Source organism: Lepidothrix coronata, unplaced genomic scaffold (assembly GCF_001604755.1).
Source record: "Lepidothrix coronata isolate B3197 unplaced genomic scaffold, Lepidothrix_coronata-1.0 Scaffold222, whole genome shotgun sequence".
In the NCBI taxonomy this organism is placed as follows: domain Eukaryota; kingdom Metazoa; phylum Chordata; class Aves; order Passeriformes; family Pipridae; genus Lepidothrix; species Lepidothrix coronata.
The window spans coordinates 1,038,427-1,055,409 of record NW_016690402.1 but is presented as its reverse complement, the minus strand read 5'-3'; the positions used below and the strand labels follow the sequence as shown (position 1 = coordinate 1,055,409).

At 35.6% G+C, this 16,983-nt stretch overlaps 1 protein-coding gene across 1 annotated transcript in view; it reads left to right on the top strand.

The window, feature by feature from the left end:
• Window positions 1–997: 997 nt before the first annotated feature.
• Window positions 998–16,983, top strand: part of SNTG2 (syntrophin gamma 2) — a 146,806-nt gene continuing 130,820 nt past the window's right edge. The window contains exons 1-2 of the mRNA XM_017833827.1: window positions 998–1,051; window positions 14,340–14,477. Of these exons, the coding sequence (XP_017689316.1) occupies window positions 1,040–1,051; window positions 14,340–14,477 (150 nt within the window). The 5' untranslated portion in view covers window positions 998–1,039. The remainder of the gene's footprint in view (window positions 1,052–14,339; window positions 14,478–16,983) is intronic.

The following is a 16,983-nucleotide window of genomic DNA, read 5'->3' as shown; positions in this document are numbered from 1 at the left end:
TGAAGTATGGACTAGATGAATGAGGAGGTGGAATTGAAAACTGGATGAATGGCCAGACTCAAAGAGTTGTGATCTCTGATATGAAGTCCAAGTTGAGAATGGTCACTAGTGGTGTACTGATGAAATCAATAATGGATCCAGTACTGTTCACCATCTTCATTAAGGCCCTGAATGATGAGACAGAGAAGAGCCTCAGCAAGTTTGCTGATGGTACAAATCTGGAAGGACTGGCTGATAAACAGATGGTTGTGTTGCCTTTCAGAGGGACTGGCACTGGCTGGAGAATAGACTGACATGAAGTTCAAGAAAGGGAAATGCAAAATCCTGGACCCAGGGAGAAATAACTCCAGTCACCGGTAGAGGCTGGAGGCTGACTGTGTGGAAAGCAACTTCACAGGAAAGGACCTGTGGGTCCTAATGGACACCAAGTTGAACGTGAGCCAGCAATGCAGCCTTGTGACTGAGAACGACAACTCTCTCAGCTGCCTTAGGCAGAACTGTCAGCAGGTGGAGGGAGGTGATCCTCCATCTCTACTCAGCAGTGAATAGTGAGGCAGCATCTGAAGTCCTGTGTCCAGTTCTGTGCTCCCCATTACAAGAGAGATATGGACATGCTGGAGTAAGTCCAGCAAAGGGCCAAAGAGTTCAAGGAACTGGAGCATCTGACCTATGAGAAGAGGCTGAGTGAGCTGTGACTGTAGACCCTAAAGAAGAGAAGGCTCAGGGCAGTCTTACGAATGTGGAAAAATTCCCGACTGGCAGGTGGTAATGAAGACTGAGCCAGACTGTTCTAAGTAGTGCCCACTGAAAAAGGCAGTGAGCACAAATTGGAACACAGGAAATTATCTTGAACACAGATTAATTTTATTTTTAACTTTTTCACAGTGAGGGTGGTCAAACACTGGAACAAGTCCCAGATAGGTTCATCCCAGATCTCCATCATTCGTAATACTCAAAAAGTGACTGCACATGATCCTAAGCAGAACAACCTGATCTAGTGGGAGGCATCTCTGCCCAAGGCAGGAGAGACTGGGACTTAATGATCTTTAAGGTAAATTCCAGTCTCTTAACATTCTGTGATGATTCTATGATTTGCACAGAGGTTTGAATTATATGATCTGCAGAAGCCCCTTCTGTCCTTAGCCCTTCTGTGTTTCTGTCCCAGTGTTTTCCTGCAAGTTTGAGGATTTTTTTTTTAAGTTTACAGTCTCAAACGAACCAAAAAACCCACTTGTGAGAGCAGAAAAATGAATGTGATTAGCACTTCCATGCTTCTAATAATCAGATTTCTTAAAAAAAATCCACATTGCTTTTGTTTTATTAATTGATCATTCTGAAAAAAACCAAAAGCAAACAAACCAACACAATCAGAAAAACAAGCAATGAAGAGAGCTACTATTATGGATTTTATGCATAGCTTTAAGTAGATTATTCATTGTAATTGTGGAGTTTTCTTGTTTTTTTCTTTTCCTTGTTTCCTAATTCCATTTGGAACATCTCCATAGAAATCTCTTCTATAGTTCAACTATATTTTTTTCAAAGATTCCAGTACTGTCTGATTAGGTTTTCATTTTTATGTTCAGTTTTCACTTTTTTTTTTTTAACACAATTACTTAAACTACACTTTTGTGTGATTGTTTTTTCATTGTTTTTTAGCAAGTCTTTTCATTGTATTAATCTGAAGTATTCAGCATGTAATTTGGCCCTTGGTATTCTGAGATTGCCTTGGAAATAGTCGAATTTAAAATAATACCACTTACACCTTTTTTTTAATGTCATTTTTGTTTCTAAATTATGAAGTTGCATATGTTTGTATTTTGATAATGTACCCTTTGCTTGTTCAGGAACTTCAAGGAATTTTTAATGAGATATGAAAACCAGCATAGTTTGGGGGGTCTTGATAGCAGTTGACAAAATGGTTCAGATGGATTTCATCTAAAAAAACTTTGTGGAATCCTGAAATATGTCCTTGTGCATGAATTTTTATAGTTATGATAATAACTATGCTATAAATGTTGCAACTTGAAAAGCTGTCAACATTTGTGACAAAATTTAAACTAATTATTTTTACAATGAAAGTCTGACTTGACTGAGAATTTTCAATTGACTTCAGCTTCATTGGGACTAAAATTAAATCCCTAGGATTTTTTCAACATTTGTGCTAGAATGCTGTTTCTCTTTTATAAGTGGAAAATAATAGCTTACTTTCAGGCACAAGGAATGGAGAGAGATTATTTAAGATTACTCCTAGGATTTTTAATGGCCTATTAACATCAGTAAGAATCATCTGGATACAGAAAATATATATCCCTGTAGCACAGAAATCAAAGGAGGGTAACAAAGGCTAAAGTAAGCCTTTGACATTCATGTAATGAAGAAAACCTAAGCAGAAGCAGGGGAGGTGCCCTGTACTGCACTCCCAATCAAAAAATCCATATGTGCAGACCAGAAAATTCTGACACGTGATGCATTATGTTCAAAGGCATTGCCAAAAAAAAAAAAAAAAAGCACAGTGGGTTTTCAGCTGTATGAATAGTTAAGTCTGAAACCAGTAAGTCAAAGAAAGACTGAAACGGTAGTATTCTCACTGTCTCTGCTCTTAACACTTCCATAGAAAAGCACATTGTTTTTCTACTATTCAGAACAGGGTAATGGAAAGTATGACAGCATGTAAAAGTGATATAAAACACACATGTCTAAATAGTATAGATGTGGCAGGAAAAATGGGATTAAATAAGCAATGATCAGCTGATCCTTAAATTGGCTCATTCATCTGTGTGCTGGCACAGGTTGAGAAGGAAGTAGTAGCATGCAGTGGTGCAGTTTACATTAATTGCATTCCCAGAGATCTGTCTGACAGTGGGAGAAGCAGTGGTAAACCTCAGGCAGAACCCTGTTTTCCACCAGATGTGTTTTATGGGCTTGTTATTTAGCTGTACTTTCAATTATTGGATAGCACTTGTGCTATGTACAGCTTTTGTAAATTCTGTTTCCATTTTTCACAACAGATTTTTATTACTTTGAGCAGAGTTAATATGTCAAATTCTTTTATGGATTAGTAACCTATGCTGATAATTCCTGCAAAAGATAGATGTGTTTGTCAATGAGCACCTACTCATTCTCTTAAGCATGAGATTTTTAGAAATTGCCTTTTTTCTTTTTTTCCCTCAATATTCATTTTCTTTCACTTTTTCTTTCCCCCTGTTATAGCTGTTATTTCCTTTTACTGTTTTTCTGTTTATATATTGTCTTCTCTTCTTCTTCTCTAACTAAGCTGCATTATACCAAGAACTATTCTCCTGTCTTTTCATATCCATACCTCTACTCTTCTGCTTTCCTTCACAAAGCACAATCTTGTCTTTTTCCATGTAAATTTGACTTTTAAACTTGCATAAAACTGTGAAACTGTTGATAGTATGTTTAAGATCATATACCTTTTTTGAACACAGGCCTTTTCTAACTGTGCTTCAAATATGCACAACAATGGACTTTGTATTTTTCCTGTCTCATCAACAAAATACTTTTGCTCTCCCGGACATTACCTCCTTTGGCATTTCCACTGTGAAAAGCCATTAGGATAACCTGGCAGTAGCTCCACTGCAGTAGTGGTATGATTTCATATTGCTGCTGATGTACAGGAAGGAACAGTTGAAACATCTGCTTTGTCTCTATTTAACAGTAGGTTTCTTTTCTGTTTCTGAGTCTGTTTTTGTTCTTTGGTTCCACGTTCTGAACTTAAAATAAATCCCCTTGGTCCCATCCTTTTCTCCTTTCGTTTCTCAGTGAGAGGAGTTTGCTTGTATTGTTCTGGTGAATGCCTTTCTGTGACAGTAAAATTTCCTAAAACCCTTGAATTAAAAATTCTGGTGCCACTTTACTGGCTGACTTCTGTTTAATGCTCTTTCCTGCAAGAACTAATTCCTTCTAAACTTCGTGCAGGAGCTCTCTTTTCCTAACTCGCTGTGGTTTCAGCATGTGCTCAGCGAAGCTCATACACCTCTCCCTCTGTTGCCTGCTCCCCTCATCATGTCTTGCTTGGAGGCCAAGCGGAGTGACTGCCCAGTTCTTTACTGTCCTGTCCTGACAGGAATCCAGTCAGAGCTCATTCAGTGATCCTTGTGATGGTCTGCAATCGATGATACAGATCATCTTTACGCCCAGCCTATGGGAGTGCGGATTTTCCATGTGGTGTCAGCCAAATACTGTGCCAGCCCAGTGCCTCGTGACTAACAGTACCGAGGGACAGATCGCACTGGAGGGATAGTTACAGATAAAAGCAAATTCTGCTGCAAATTTATCTCTCTGAAACATAGATTTTTTTTTTGGCAAAATTTTATCAAAACCCTTTATATGTCCAAATCTTTTGTCAAGCAGCCTACTTTTAAATCGTTTTTACTCAGAATGTGTTGTTGATTTTTTGATTGTTTCCTTCCACTTTAATTCTTTTGTTTTGGTACATACATCCAGATGTGTAAATGCACCTCCAGAGGCTTAAGTCAAATGTTTACAGAGCCTGTGTAAACTGGTAGTCAATAAGCAAATTCTTGAAGCTGAAAAGTTATGAAATAAGTTTAATCTGCCACTGCCAATATCAGACTTAGCATCAGTTCCAGAATAGTTTCGGTGGCTTTTTTTAACACTAATCTTCTTGTTTGTCTTGATGAGAATGAGACTAGACTTTAAAAGTGTGTATGCTTTAAAAATAGGAGTTTCTTTGAGTTCTGGACAAACATTTAGTCATCCCAGACCATGTATTGTTTTTAAAATGAGAGATGAACATATATCTCCACTTGCTATCTCTGTTTACAATTTTATTGCCTTTGAAGAGTGATTTAGAATACATATTCTTCATCTCAGGAAATCTTTGTCTGAAGTCTGAATTCAAATAAATCATTGACTTTTCAGTACTTAAATTACCTGCATTTTTTCTTCAGTTACTGGGTGTTGCGAAAACCCTTCAATTGTTCCTAGATTTCCTGTCTCTTCTATGATATTTTCTTTATAAGCTTCCAGTTTCTGAATGATAACTATTTAAGATCTTGAAACGGGTTATTTAATATTCTTTTGTTGGTGGTGGTGGCGGTTTTGTTTGTTTAGTTTGGTTTTGTCCTCTGCAGAAAGCTTTAGTACTTTTTTCCTAGTTGGACTCATTTTCATCTCTGATTCTTGCTGGTATTTTTCTGTCTTCTGCATTTTGTGAACATCAATCTATTTATTTACACATGATATCCACTATTGCATTTTAGTTCAGGCTTAATTCTAAAAGATTATGGAAGCGACTTATATTTAACAGTAGTTGAATATAATAGTTGCTTGTTTGAAGTCTTTCTTTTTGCAGAAGATTCAGTTGAGACTTCTTTGTCTGCTTACCACTAATTGGTGGGATTATTTTATTCAGTAAGTACAGAAATTTCAGCAAGCTCAGAAACTAACTGGTTGAAACCTTGTATATGCATTTGAAAAAGCATCATTCTTTGTAGACTTTATACCATATTGATCAACTATATGCAAATTATTTATGCAGGTATACCTTTTGGGTTTTGTTTTGTTGATATTATTCCTAAGGAACTTCCCTTAAGAACAGAATGTAACTGTAGGTGCTTGTCAGTAATGTCTTCTTGTTACAGGACACTTGGGGTTTGAAATTTAGGTGTAAATATACTGTTTCATCCTTTTTCATGGCATGGTATGTAATCAGTTTATAAAGGAGATTCTTTTCCACCTTTTAATAATGACTGGCTAGCTGCTGCTCTGATTTTTACTTTTGAGTATGAGATTGCCATCTAAAGTGTAGCTTCTTAGAAATGTACCATCATCCTGCCCAACCTCTGCCTTATCTGGCCGTTCTCTGCTAATTTCACTCTTTTTTGTAGAGGCTTATAAATATAATCCAGTTTAATTTTTCACTTTGTCATATATCTTATGCTTTTCTCCTCTAAATTCTGTTTTTCTTTATTAATTTCATTAATTTAAATAGTTGTCATCCTCTTGATAATTTATCCCCCATACTCAGCCTTTCATTCAGTTTGATATACTTCAGGAAAGCTCTGTTTGTTAAATAAGGTATTAAAAAGATCATCACAGTTACCTTTGACAATTGCAGACAAGTCTATAATATGGTGGTTTAACAGAGGCTAAACTTAAACACGCCATTAAGTCTTTGGATAAGGCATGAAATTGGTGTATCTTGCTTCTTTCCAAGCTAGAAGCCAAGTGCATGGCTAAAAGGATTTTCACTTCCTACCTATGGGTTTACCTGAGCAACTGACCTGTAAAATCAGTAAAATTGTGTTTTCTATGTTTTTGTGGGGTTTTTTGTGTCTTTGATTTTTCTTTTCTGTTTGGTTGGTTGTTTTTTTTTTGTTGTTTTTGCCTAGACTGATGCTTGGGAACACTATTTTAAATCATATTGCATTCCTGTGATTAATCTTTGCCTCAATCTTTCTATGTCCACTAGCCCTAAAAACCAATATAGTATGAGAAGTTTTTGCTGTAATGGTGATGTGGATTTCTTTGCAATTGCAGAATTCACATTAGGGTGATGAAACCCTAGAATTTACTTTTTGTTGCTTCAAATTTAGAAAGAACCTAGATTTACAGCCACTTTATTCAGAAATCAAGCAGTTAGATAATGGCTTTGCTTAGTTGGTTTTGGCAGACAACACAACACTTTAATAGAAGAAAGAAATCTTATGCTAAAGGTTGAAAAGGAGTGACTTTGATGGACTTGTACACAAGTGTAAAGGGGAAGGATGGCAAGAGCTGGATGAATCAAAATGTGCTATTCCATTATAAAAAAAACATGATGCCTTTATGTTGGCCATACTTGGTTTTTCTAGGTTAAAAAATTGGGTGCGTTTTTTTATTATACTCTTCGTTCTTTATTTGCCTTTTGATATAAAGACAGGAATACTTACTAATCAGCTGAAACTCTACCAGGGTAAGCTGCATGGTATCAGTAATAGAAATTATCACAATAATTTTCTGATAATCTTTTTTTTAAATAAACTCCAAAGGGAATGTTCTTGAGGTTTTTTTTGACTGTTGCTAAGTGGTTTAATTTGAAGTGTGAAATTTATGCTTTCCTGTTTAACTGGTATAAACTCTTGTAAGCATAGGAGTATCTTTACATTCTTAGGCTTTATATTCTTATGCAATTTACTTCAAGATATGATCTAAATCAGAATAAAGCTAGGTGATTTTTCTAACAGTTTGTGTCTTGGCCGTGTTCTGGGGTAGAATCTGTATTCAAATACGAAGCTCTGTTAGCATTTTTTAGAATTTTTAAGAAGGCAATTTTTATTCAACGTGACATTCTGAAAATTCATTTTTCAAACACACATTACCGAATTCAAATATTTGTGTCTGATGTTGAGAGAGATGCATGAGGATGACAATAATCAATCATATCTAATTGGCTCATGAGGTACTGAGCTTGCAGTAATTAAACAAGACATTACTGCTTACTGATTAAGATCACACAGCTTGAGAACCAGCTGTTAATCACTTTCCTTGCAGGGCTAATGTCGTTAACGGATCTATCCCTAAGGCTATTTTTGACTAGTGGACTGGCTGTGATGTAAGCAACAAAATAAGCTTTTAAATTTTGTATATTGAGAGCATCTTTTCAAACTTCTGTTACCTTGTGTATGTCTCAAACCACCACAGCTGCCTAAAAATTTAGGAAGAACTCTGTTCTGAATTGCTAGAAAGTGATATAGTCACGCTGCAGTTAAAATCTTCTAAAAACTTGTAATGTTAATATAGCTTTTATGACTGTTATGTAGTGAAATGTCAATCCATAATATTGTCCTCAATAAATGCAGATGTAAAAAAAGTAAGAACAATCTTTATGAAAATAGTAAGTGCATATTGAAAGTGCATATTTCAGATATAATCTATGTTTTTGGGAAAAATGCACTCAAGTATATCTTACTTATCTGGTTTTGACCATCTTTATTTCTGATGCTGATTCTTATCATATACTTACCCATTGAGGCTGCAAAGCAGTTTGTTTTTTTCCTTAATTTTCAGATATTTCACTTATAGGTTTGCTTGTTTTGAATAGGAGCTGAAAGAAGATTCGTATGTTCAAGTACGTCATAAAAGTTAGGTAGCTATCAAGCCAGTTTGATTCTGTATTATTCTAGAATAAAGGTGTTTTTTTTTTGATTTTGTAATATTGAAAATAAACAGTGTTAAAAGTAGCATTGTCAGTTTCTTTCCAATTGGAATGAAATTCAGACTTAACTTGGTGTTATCTTAATTTGAAATATTTCCTGTCAAGCTACTTTAAAATATTATGAGCTACAGCATAAAGGCTGGACCACTGGAGCATTCTCAAATTTCATCAGCTGTAATGGTTCAGCTTTTGTGGCCTTGACAGTGTTTGAAACAGGGAACTGTGCTCTTTAAGACCTTACAAGAGGTTCAGTCATATGCAAGAAGTTACATAATTTTGAATGTTAGCATCAGAGACAAATAGATCTGAAAGAAATTGTCTTTTCTGGGATTTTGCTCTGTTAGAGGATTAGTACCTGTACCATTTGGACAGATGTTTGTTCTTTTTCTCTCTAAATCCCTTAGTGATGGATGTCCATAATTTATCCCAGCAATCTGTTCAAGGACTTCAGTTTCTTTGTAACCAAAATAAGTTCAAAGGAGATTTCTGAATTGTTTTCGTACCTGATTGTTGTATTTATCTTGGCAATAGATTTTCAAGTACTTAAAATTGTTGTTATGTTCTCTTATATTCTGTCTTTAAACTAAACAACCCAAATTTGTGTTGAATTACTTATAGGTCCTATTTTCCAGATCTCTAATGAGTTATAATTTTTTTTTGCATTTCCCATGACCTTTTTCAGTTCATTACCTCTTCTATATAGTGTAGCCATGTAACAACACTGGCATAACACTGTATGAAAGCAAACAATATACTGGGATGTATTAAATGCAGCACTGGTGATGGATTACTTCATGGGCATGAATTTATTCCTCCCTCACATTCATCGGTGTTTAAGGAACCTTCCGTACCACCCAGCTGAAGAACTGTGTTTACTTTTGGACACTGTCTTGTAACAGTGAGAAAAACCAAATCAGTGGGAAAGAATGTGAAGGAAGGCAGACAGAATATCTGTTTGCCTTTATTGTAACAAGAAGATACTGATGCCCATATTTTTCAGCCAATCCTCACTGCAACCTACATGTTTCCATTCCTCAGGAAATGGTGAAGAAAAGCTTTTCTTCTTCCATGCAAGTGATGTTCTTCCTACCATGTAACACCTTACACTTTTTTTTTTCCTGTTACGCTTCATCCCATTTTTATTTTTTTTTTTATGTTAGTCAAGGATATTTTGAATTTGAATTCTGTCATTCTCTGAGAAAGTATCTTTGTCTTTCGATCATGATGTAGAAAACATCAAACCAGTTGCAAGAGAGTACATTCGAGCTTGCTGTAACTTGGTGCTCACAGCACTGACTGCCGGGACTGCTGGAAGTTCTCTTCCTAATCTTAAGTGATGTAGAATCAAAATCAGTGACTCCAGTTCTCATGTGTCTTCAGCAAGTGTTTAAACCATCAGTGTACTACAGATACAGAATTTCAACAGAGGTGTTTTAATTTTAAAAAATGAAATTGGATTAGAGAATTTTATCACTAGACCTATGAGATGTAAATGTTGCTGGTAAAATACTAGTCTGGAAATATAATGTGGTGGTTCAGTGGGGAAAAAAAAAACCTTTCAAATGTAGTTCTTAAAGAATTTTATTTACAAGTTAAGGTAATTTATAAATTAAATTTAGCAGATAAAAAATGAACTGCAGTACCTTTGAAGCATGTATTTATTAAGGATGAATATCAGCAAATGGTGATTTTTTTCTGGAGAGCCAATGTAACTCCATGCAGAGGATTTTTTTAGATAAAGCAGGGGAAATTCCAGATGATCCATTTTTATGAGGGTCTAAGACTAATGCTTCATTTAGTTCACAAAGCTAATGATCACAATTCCTAAAATACACTTGGGCAGAGGGCATGAGAGAGACGTTTGGAGTTACTGAGTTCACAATTCACAGTTTAAATCAAAATAATACCACTGCACTGCTTGTACTCTGACATCTGCTCTGAATGCATACAATATCTTTTTTATTTTCTTTTGAATAAATAGGGGTTTATTATGAATCTCATCTGAATTCCCCAATGATATAAGTAAGACTCTTTTTTGTCTCTCTTCAAACAGTTACTGTCATGAAAAGTGTGACAAGTATTGCTATAATGCGTTAGAGAAAAAAATGGACATAAGCAAGCGAACAGTTTCTATAGGAAGCTCAGTACACCTCAACACCACTTTTAAACTCTACCTTATTTTTTTGCAAGCTCTTTCAAAATAAAGCTTACAGTACTGAAGACAAGTATTTTGTGCTAGTAAGACTGAAGTTTGGCTTGGAGATGCCTGATTGGAAGCAGAATTTGCAGCTGTGAGCTTTAGGCTGCAGATGCAGCACATTGGAAGAGTTACGGTACACTGAGTAGGGTCTCAAAACATTATGCTGAACAGGGAGTGCTTTAAAGCAAGTACACCGGCTAGGGACTTGCTTAAGTAGTCAACAATAAAACTGATAAAAGGATTCATCTGCCATTCTAGCTCCCCCTAGAGAGGAATGTTTTCTTCTCTGTGGTATTGACAGGTTTTGAGCTGTGTTGAGAAAGTACGTTTCAGAGTGTTTTCTTTCATTCAAAAACAGAGTAGTCTAAGCTTTCTTAAAAGTCACAGCTACTGTGATGCTTGCGCTACTCATCTCCTTCTCTCTTCCTCCCACCACATAGTGAATGTGCACATGCACACCCACACACTCCTCTGCCTGAAGCCAATGTCTAGAAAACTCTCAGAGATATGAAAGTCAAGATTTAATTTCCTCATGTGCCCGAATGAATTTAAATTTATATTTCCCCTACCTCTAAATGCAAGCACTGAAATCCTATGGATATGCAACTCCCTATGCACTTTCCTCATGCTTTTTATTACAAAACACATTTGGTATATGATCTCTAACAATACTACATAATTTTGGGGAGTTATTTTGACTTTTCAGTCCTCGGTTTCTGATACCAGTTACTAGAATGGCTACTGTATAGACAGTTTTTAAATAAGAAATCAAGATGAACGTTGCATAGTTAAAATGCCGGATATACATATACGTGCAAAGGCTAAGTTCTCATTAAAAGATTCTTATTTGAAGAAGCACTTTGTCTGGACTGGAATTTTGCCACTAGGGCTATGTATGCCATATCTTTAACACAAGGAGAGAACAAGGGAATGTGCTGAACTTTGATTCAAAGCCATTTAAAATGGTCTAAAAAAAGCCAACTTGAAAGGCTGAGAGAAATCTAGATTAATCTTATTGATTCTGAAAGCAAATAAGGTATTGCTGCACATCATCTTGGATCACATCACGAGTTAGATGGAGTATTAGGTAGGTATTGGATTTTAATAGGAATAGATGAGCTTCAGTGAGACTTCCAGTTGAAATAGTGTGATGGAAAATGCTAAACTATTTAATCTGTCACTCTGCATATTTCATTCATTACCTGATCATCTGTTACAAATGAAAGTTCAGAGTTTTTTTCATTGTGTAACAATTACTAGCCATAGAAGAGTTCTGGGTTAAAGAGCTCTCCAGAGCTCTGTTCTTTCAGTGTTTCTATAAAGCATGCTCTGGTACATCAGCAAAAGTAACTGCGGTTGCCAGTCCTGGTGGGATAGTGATGTAGAATCTCTGAACAGCAGCAAAATTCAGGGACAGTGGTTTTTCAATGCTGTGGCTCTACTCTTTGAAAATACTTGCTGTTGGGCAGCATGGCTTCTAAGTGGATGATATTGGCGTGGTTTTTATATGTCGTCATTCACAAAAATGTATTGATAAAACATCCACACATGCCAAAAATGTAAAAAATTTCAAAATCTTGGGAAAATACAGAAATGTTGGCTTCCAAACAAGTGAGAATGATCAAGACTTTATACCCTCACTGAACTTTGATTCCTTTAGGCTTTCCTAGAAAACACTAAGGACAAGATTTGTCTGCCCACAATTAGACACCTATCTGAGTTGTTATTTATATTTATTTTTTAAGTCAAAGTAGAGAGCAACAATTCACTTTGTTCCTTTCTAGATGGATGTATGAAAGAGATGGGGTAGAATCATGCTTCAGAGTTGTCTCTTGCTCACCACTGGTTTGACAAAATCTAAACAGCTGTCCTAGATGTGTATTTCTCTTACAAACACAAGCTGAGAGAATTGGAGATTTTCAACCTGGGAAAGAAAAGACTCCAGGAAGACCTTATAGCAGCCTCCCAGTACCTAAAGGAGGCTTTCAAGAAATCCAAAGAAGAACTTTTTATAAGGGTATGTAGTGATAGAACAAGGCAGAATAGCTTTAAACTGGAAGAGAACAGGTTTAGATTAGGTATTAGAAATAAATTCTTTACTGTGAGGGTGGTGATGCACTGCCACAGGTTGTCCAGAGGAGATGTGGATGTCCCATTCCTGGAAATGTTCAAGGCCAGGCTGGATGGGGCTTTAGGCAACCTGATCTGGTGGAAGATATCCCTGCACATGACAGGTGGATTAGAAGTTGATGGTCTTTAAGATCTCTTCCAACCCAAACCATTCTATGATTTTTGCCCTGTAAACTTTGGTGAGATCCATTACAAGCTGAAGATACCTACATATGGGTGTCTGCTGGCATGTCCAGTATTTGTGTCACAGTATAAACATGGAAATCTGGTTTTGCCTCCAGCCAGAAAAGGACCTGGATATCCTAAGAAGCCTGTGTCATCTTTACATGTTCAGAGGTCATAGGATATCAAGTGACCCACATGAGGATGACTGCTTTGAGCCCAGGAAAGATGAACTACGTGACCAATTCACCTGAGCAACTGCTGTGTATATAATTCAGGATAAATTTAATTGCTCTCTCGGCTGCATTTTCTGTTTCTACTATAAAGGAGTTTTTGACACTCTGTTGCTGCATAGAACTAAACCAAATCTAAATGCCTTAGTTTTAAACTGAGCCTGCCTTTAAAGACAAAAAGGTTTTATTGACAAACGACATAGACGTTTCTCCCTAATTTTGCAGAAATAAAAATATTAATATGAAACTAATATTTTATGTTTAATTTTATTTTAAAATCCCTTAAGCTTTCATTCAGTGCACAGGACATGTTTCTTTTTTTATTCTTCCATTATTCAGTTCTTTACACAATCTACTATTTAACAAACTGTTAGTAAACAACCTGATTTTAAATCTTCTTTTAAAAACAAATGCTGCAACTAAAACTTAAATTATGCTTGATTTTTCTTCACTTGCATAAAGTGCATTGTTGTGATGATGCTGTTATATACATTTTAAATTAATAAGCAAATACAAGTTTTAAATATGATCACTCATTTCAGAACAGGTGTTTTGCTTTTTCTCTTCTGTGCAGTGACTGGAAAATTCTGAAATTTCATTAGTCTGAATATTTTAACAAATAGCTGTAAGCAGTCCTAATGCTACAGTTTTTGTTTAAGGAAACATCTGACTGAATATTAGCAGGAAATTTGCACTGAATATTAGTGGGAAATGTAAGTAAATAAACGAGAAATTAAAATAGAATTTCTTTTGTGCTATTCATGGAGAAAACATTTATACCAAATACTTGACTATCCTATAGATTTCACTAGTTATTAGTCTAGTGATGAACTTAAGTCATGCAAGTCCATCTTAATCTAAAAAAAAATAATCTAACAACTGTACTTAATCATGTGTTTTACAATGTGAAAACAGTTTTCTACTCTAACAGAACCCTGTATCTTAATGGCAATGCTTATGAAGGGTACAGTTAATTTTCTGACGCAGTGGAAGGAACATCTTGAAGTCAGGAACAACATTTAACTTTGCCACTTCTGGCTGAAACTGTAAAATGAGTTCACATGGCATTTATACGTACCTATCTGCTTCTAATATAGTTTCATAAGTCTTTGTACAATGAAAACCAAATAGGAGATCATAAATGGCAGCACTCCTTTGTGGAACAGTACAATGGAGAAATTTTTGTAAGTTTTTTTTTTACTTTTTGCATATTAATGTCTCCTTCAAAGACCATTTAGCCTTTATTTTCAAGTACAAAAGAAGCTTTTTTATATCTAATCCATTTGAAGACTGAAAAGCAGACTAGTTTTCCACTTCTGTAAATAATGCTCATTTGTATGCTTTTTATGTCTTTAATGGGGTAGAGCTTGTTATTCATCATTATGAGATGTTCATATTCTTAAATTTTTATGTATGTCTTGCTTTTTTGCAGACTAAAACTGGTATTGCATTATTGTATGATGAAGTATCTGAAAATGCTTATGACATCCGACTGAAGCTTACAAAAGAGGTATTAACAATTCAAAAACAAGATGTCGTCTGTGTTAGTGGAAGTGATCACAGTGCAAATGTAAGTGCTTCTCTATCTCTGTGCTTTCAACCGCGCACTTTAATGTCTTCTGCAGAGATCACGTTATTGTATTGGAGTGCAAGAGATTTTATTGGGTAATAGAAATACATGTAATTATCAGTTGTTGGGTCTTTTATGAACACCTCTATTCTTACCTGTAAAAACTGCTTTTTTGGCCAGGGCTATATATTCTTTATTATAACGTTCATAACCTTAACAGGAGCAAAAATGTCTATAAATACCAAAATTACAGCATTCTTCCTCCAAATATTGTTAGGCTATTAAATTAAGAGAGAAAAAGAAAACTATTTCCCAAGCATTTTGAGAGTGAACTAATACACCAGAATCTTCTTCATTTGTGTATGACAGGATGTCTGTTCAAGGGCATTGAGCTGAATGAGAAAACACTTAACAGTCACTTATTTCACTGTAACTCTCTTGCAGACACAGATGGGGCTTAATCAGTGCCAGCATATATGTGGTGCTTTTTTTTCCCCAAAATTCAGTTATGCTACTTTTTCAAAGCATGTGTTGCCTCTAAGCTATAGAGGACTCTTCTGTATGATCATTTGGTAATGTCGCTAGATGAACTGGTGGCATTTTGCATCAGCAATACAGCAAGACCGTCTAGGTTATCAGCATCCCTAGGTAGTGTATTTTATTTCCTCATATAAACAGTATTCTTCTTGAATTTAGGATACCCATTCTTAATTTTGCTGAGTAAAATAAATTTCATGAACTCTACTGGTATTTTCTAGAATGGCACCCTCCTCAGAGGGGGCCAAGGGAGAGTTTTTCATTCTTCTTGCTGTGTCATGTGAACTTAAAATCTGACACTTGGGGACATCAATTGAGTTTGTGATACTCTGCTAAGAATTAGAAACCAAAAAAGTATATAGTGGGTATCCATGTATGTATATGTGACTATGTTAGAGAGTCTACCTATATAACACATGAACATGTTTCATTCCTACCACAGTAAATATTTATATGAATTGTTTAATATAACGCACACAATAATTTGAAATAGCTTTTAGTAGTTAGAAACATTGTGTGCTGTTTTCAGAAGTTTTCCATGGAACACTGTGAAACATGACTTGCTCTTTAGAATGTTCGAAAAGGTTGCTCTTTGAAAGGTATGTCCATTTCTGGTTGGTTTGCTGAGATAAGTATAAGCCTCCTCCATCAGCTTTGCATATACTTTCTACTTCACTGAGAAACATGAAAAAGCACAGCTTTTTCATTTTATTTTTTTTACCATATATTGCTGGTAATGCAGATAAGTTGTACGCAAACTAATCGCAAGAGTCATAGTAAATATCATGTGACTGCACTATATGGTGTCTGTGCATATGATTGTACATAATTGCTATGGACTCAGTGGTGTTTAAATACCTTGTGTATGAACTTTCATAGAAAAAGAATCGAAATTCTATCCTATTTAGTCCTAGGTTACTTTTTGATTGAATCAACACTAGCTGGTTGTGTCTGCCAAAATATTGTATCAATATGTGTATGTATTAATCAACATCCAAAATAAAACAAAAAAAAATAAAAATCCCTAGACACCCCCAAACACCAAACTAAAGCAGTACAAAAACCCACCCCGAACAACTCAAGTCTGCCTCTTTTTTTAATATCAAGTTTTGGGTTGATTTGGATGGATTTTATTCCTATATTTTATGGGTACCCTAAATAGTATTTCCTGGTAGAAGACAGAGCAGGAGACAAGCTCTCATAGTTTTGAGGAGTTGAATTTTGAAAGAAATTCTGGAAAGTAATAGATTCTGAAGAGAAGGCATACGTGGGATATGCAGCCACTGCATACAAAATGAGCCCAAGTTCCTTGGTTGTATTTCATCACCAGTAATGATCACTCAGTGGTAGAATCTGGAAAGAAGTGATTCCCAGGGCTATGGCAGAGACAGTTTTTCCAGGTCGCAGACATGGTGTTAAGGTGTAAAAGTAAGGAAATTTAAAATACAAATCAGTGTTAATTTAGTTTGGAGTTGCAAAATATTATGACTCTAGGTATGACACCCATTCAGAAGGAATTTCTCCCACCTCATACTATTGATAGATAAGTGTGGGCAGTCCTGCCAAGCTGACCTTTCCTGGAAAACATTGTTAATGCTATTTCCTTATTTTTCTTAAGTTTTCTCACTGAAGACTCTGAAAACTAAATTTTAAGGATCCAATCTTTTGTTTTTCTGTGTCCCTTACAAGACCTCCCCAAGGTCCCTTTCTGAAAGTGTTATCTTCAGTCCTCATATGATCCTGTTGTCAAACTCTAATGAGAAAGAGGAATTAAACCGTGGCTTCGTGGCAATATTTGCTTTTTCTGTGTTATACTCTGAACCAAATAGAAACTTTTGGACAACTAGCATTTAATATAAAGGACCATTGAGTGTAACATGAAGATGAACACTGTCTTTTTTTACAGTATAAAATTTTCTAGTATACAGGACCTCAAAACCAGAATTTGAAATCAGGCTGGTAGTTCTCT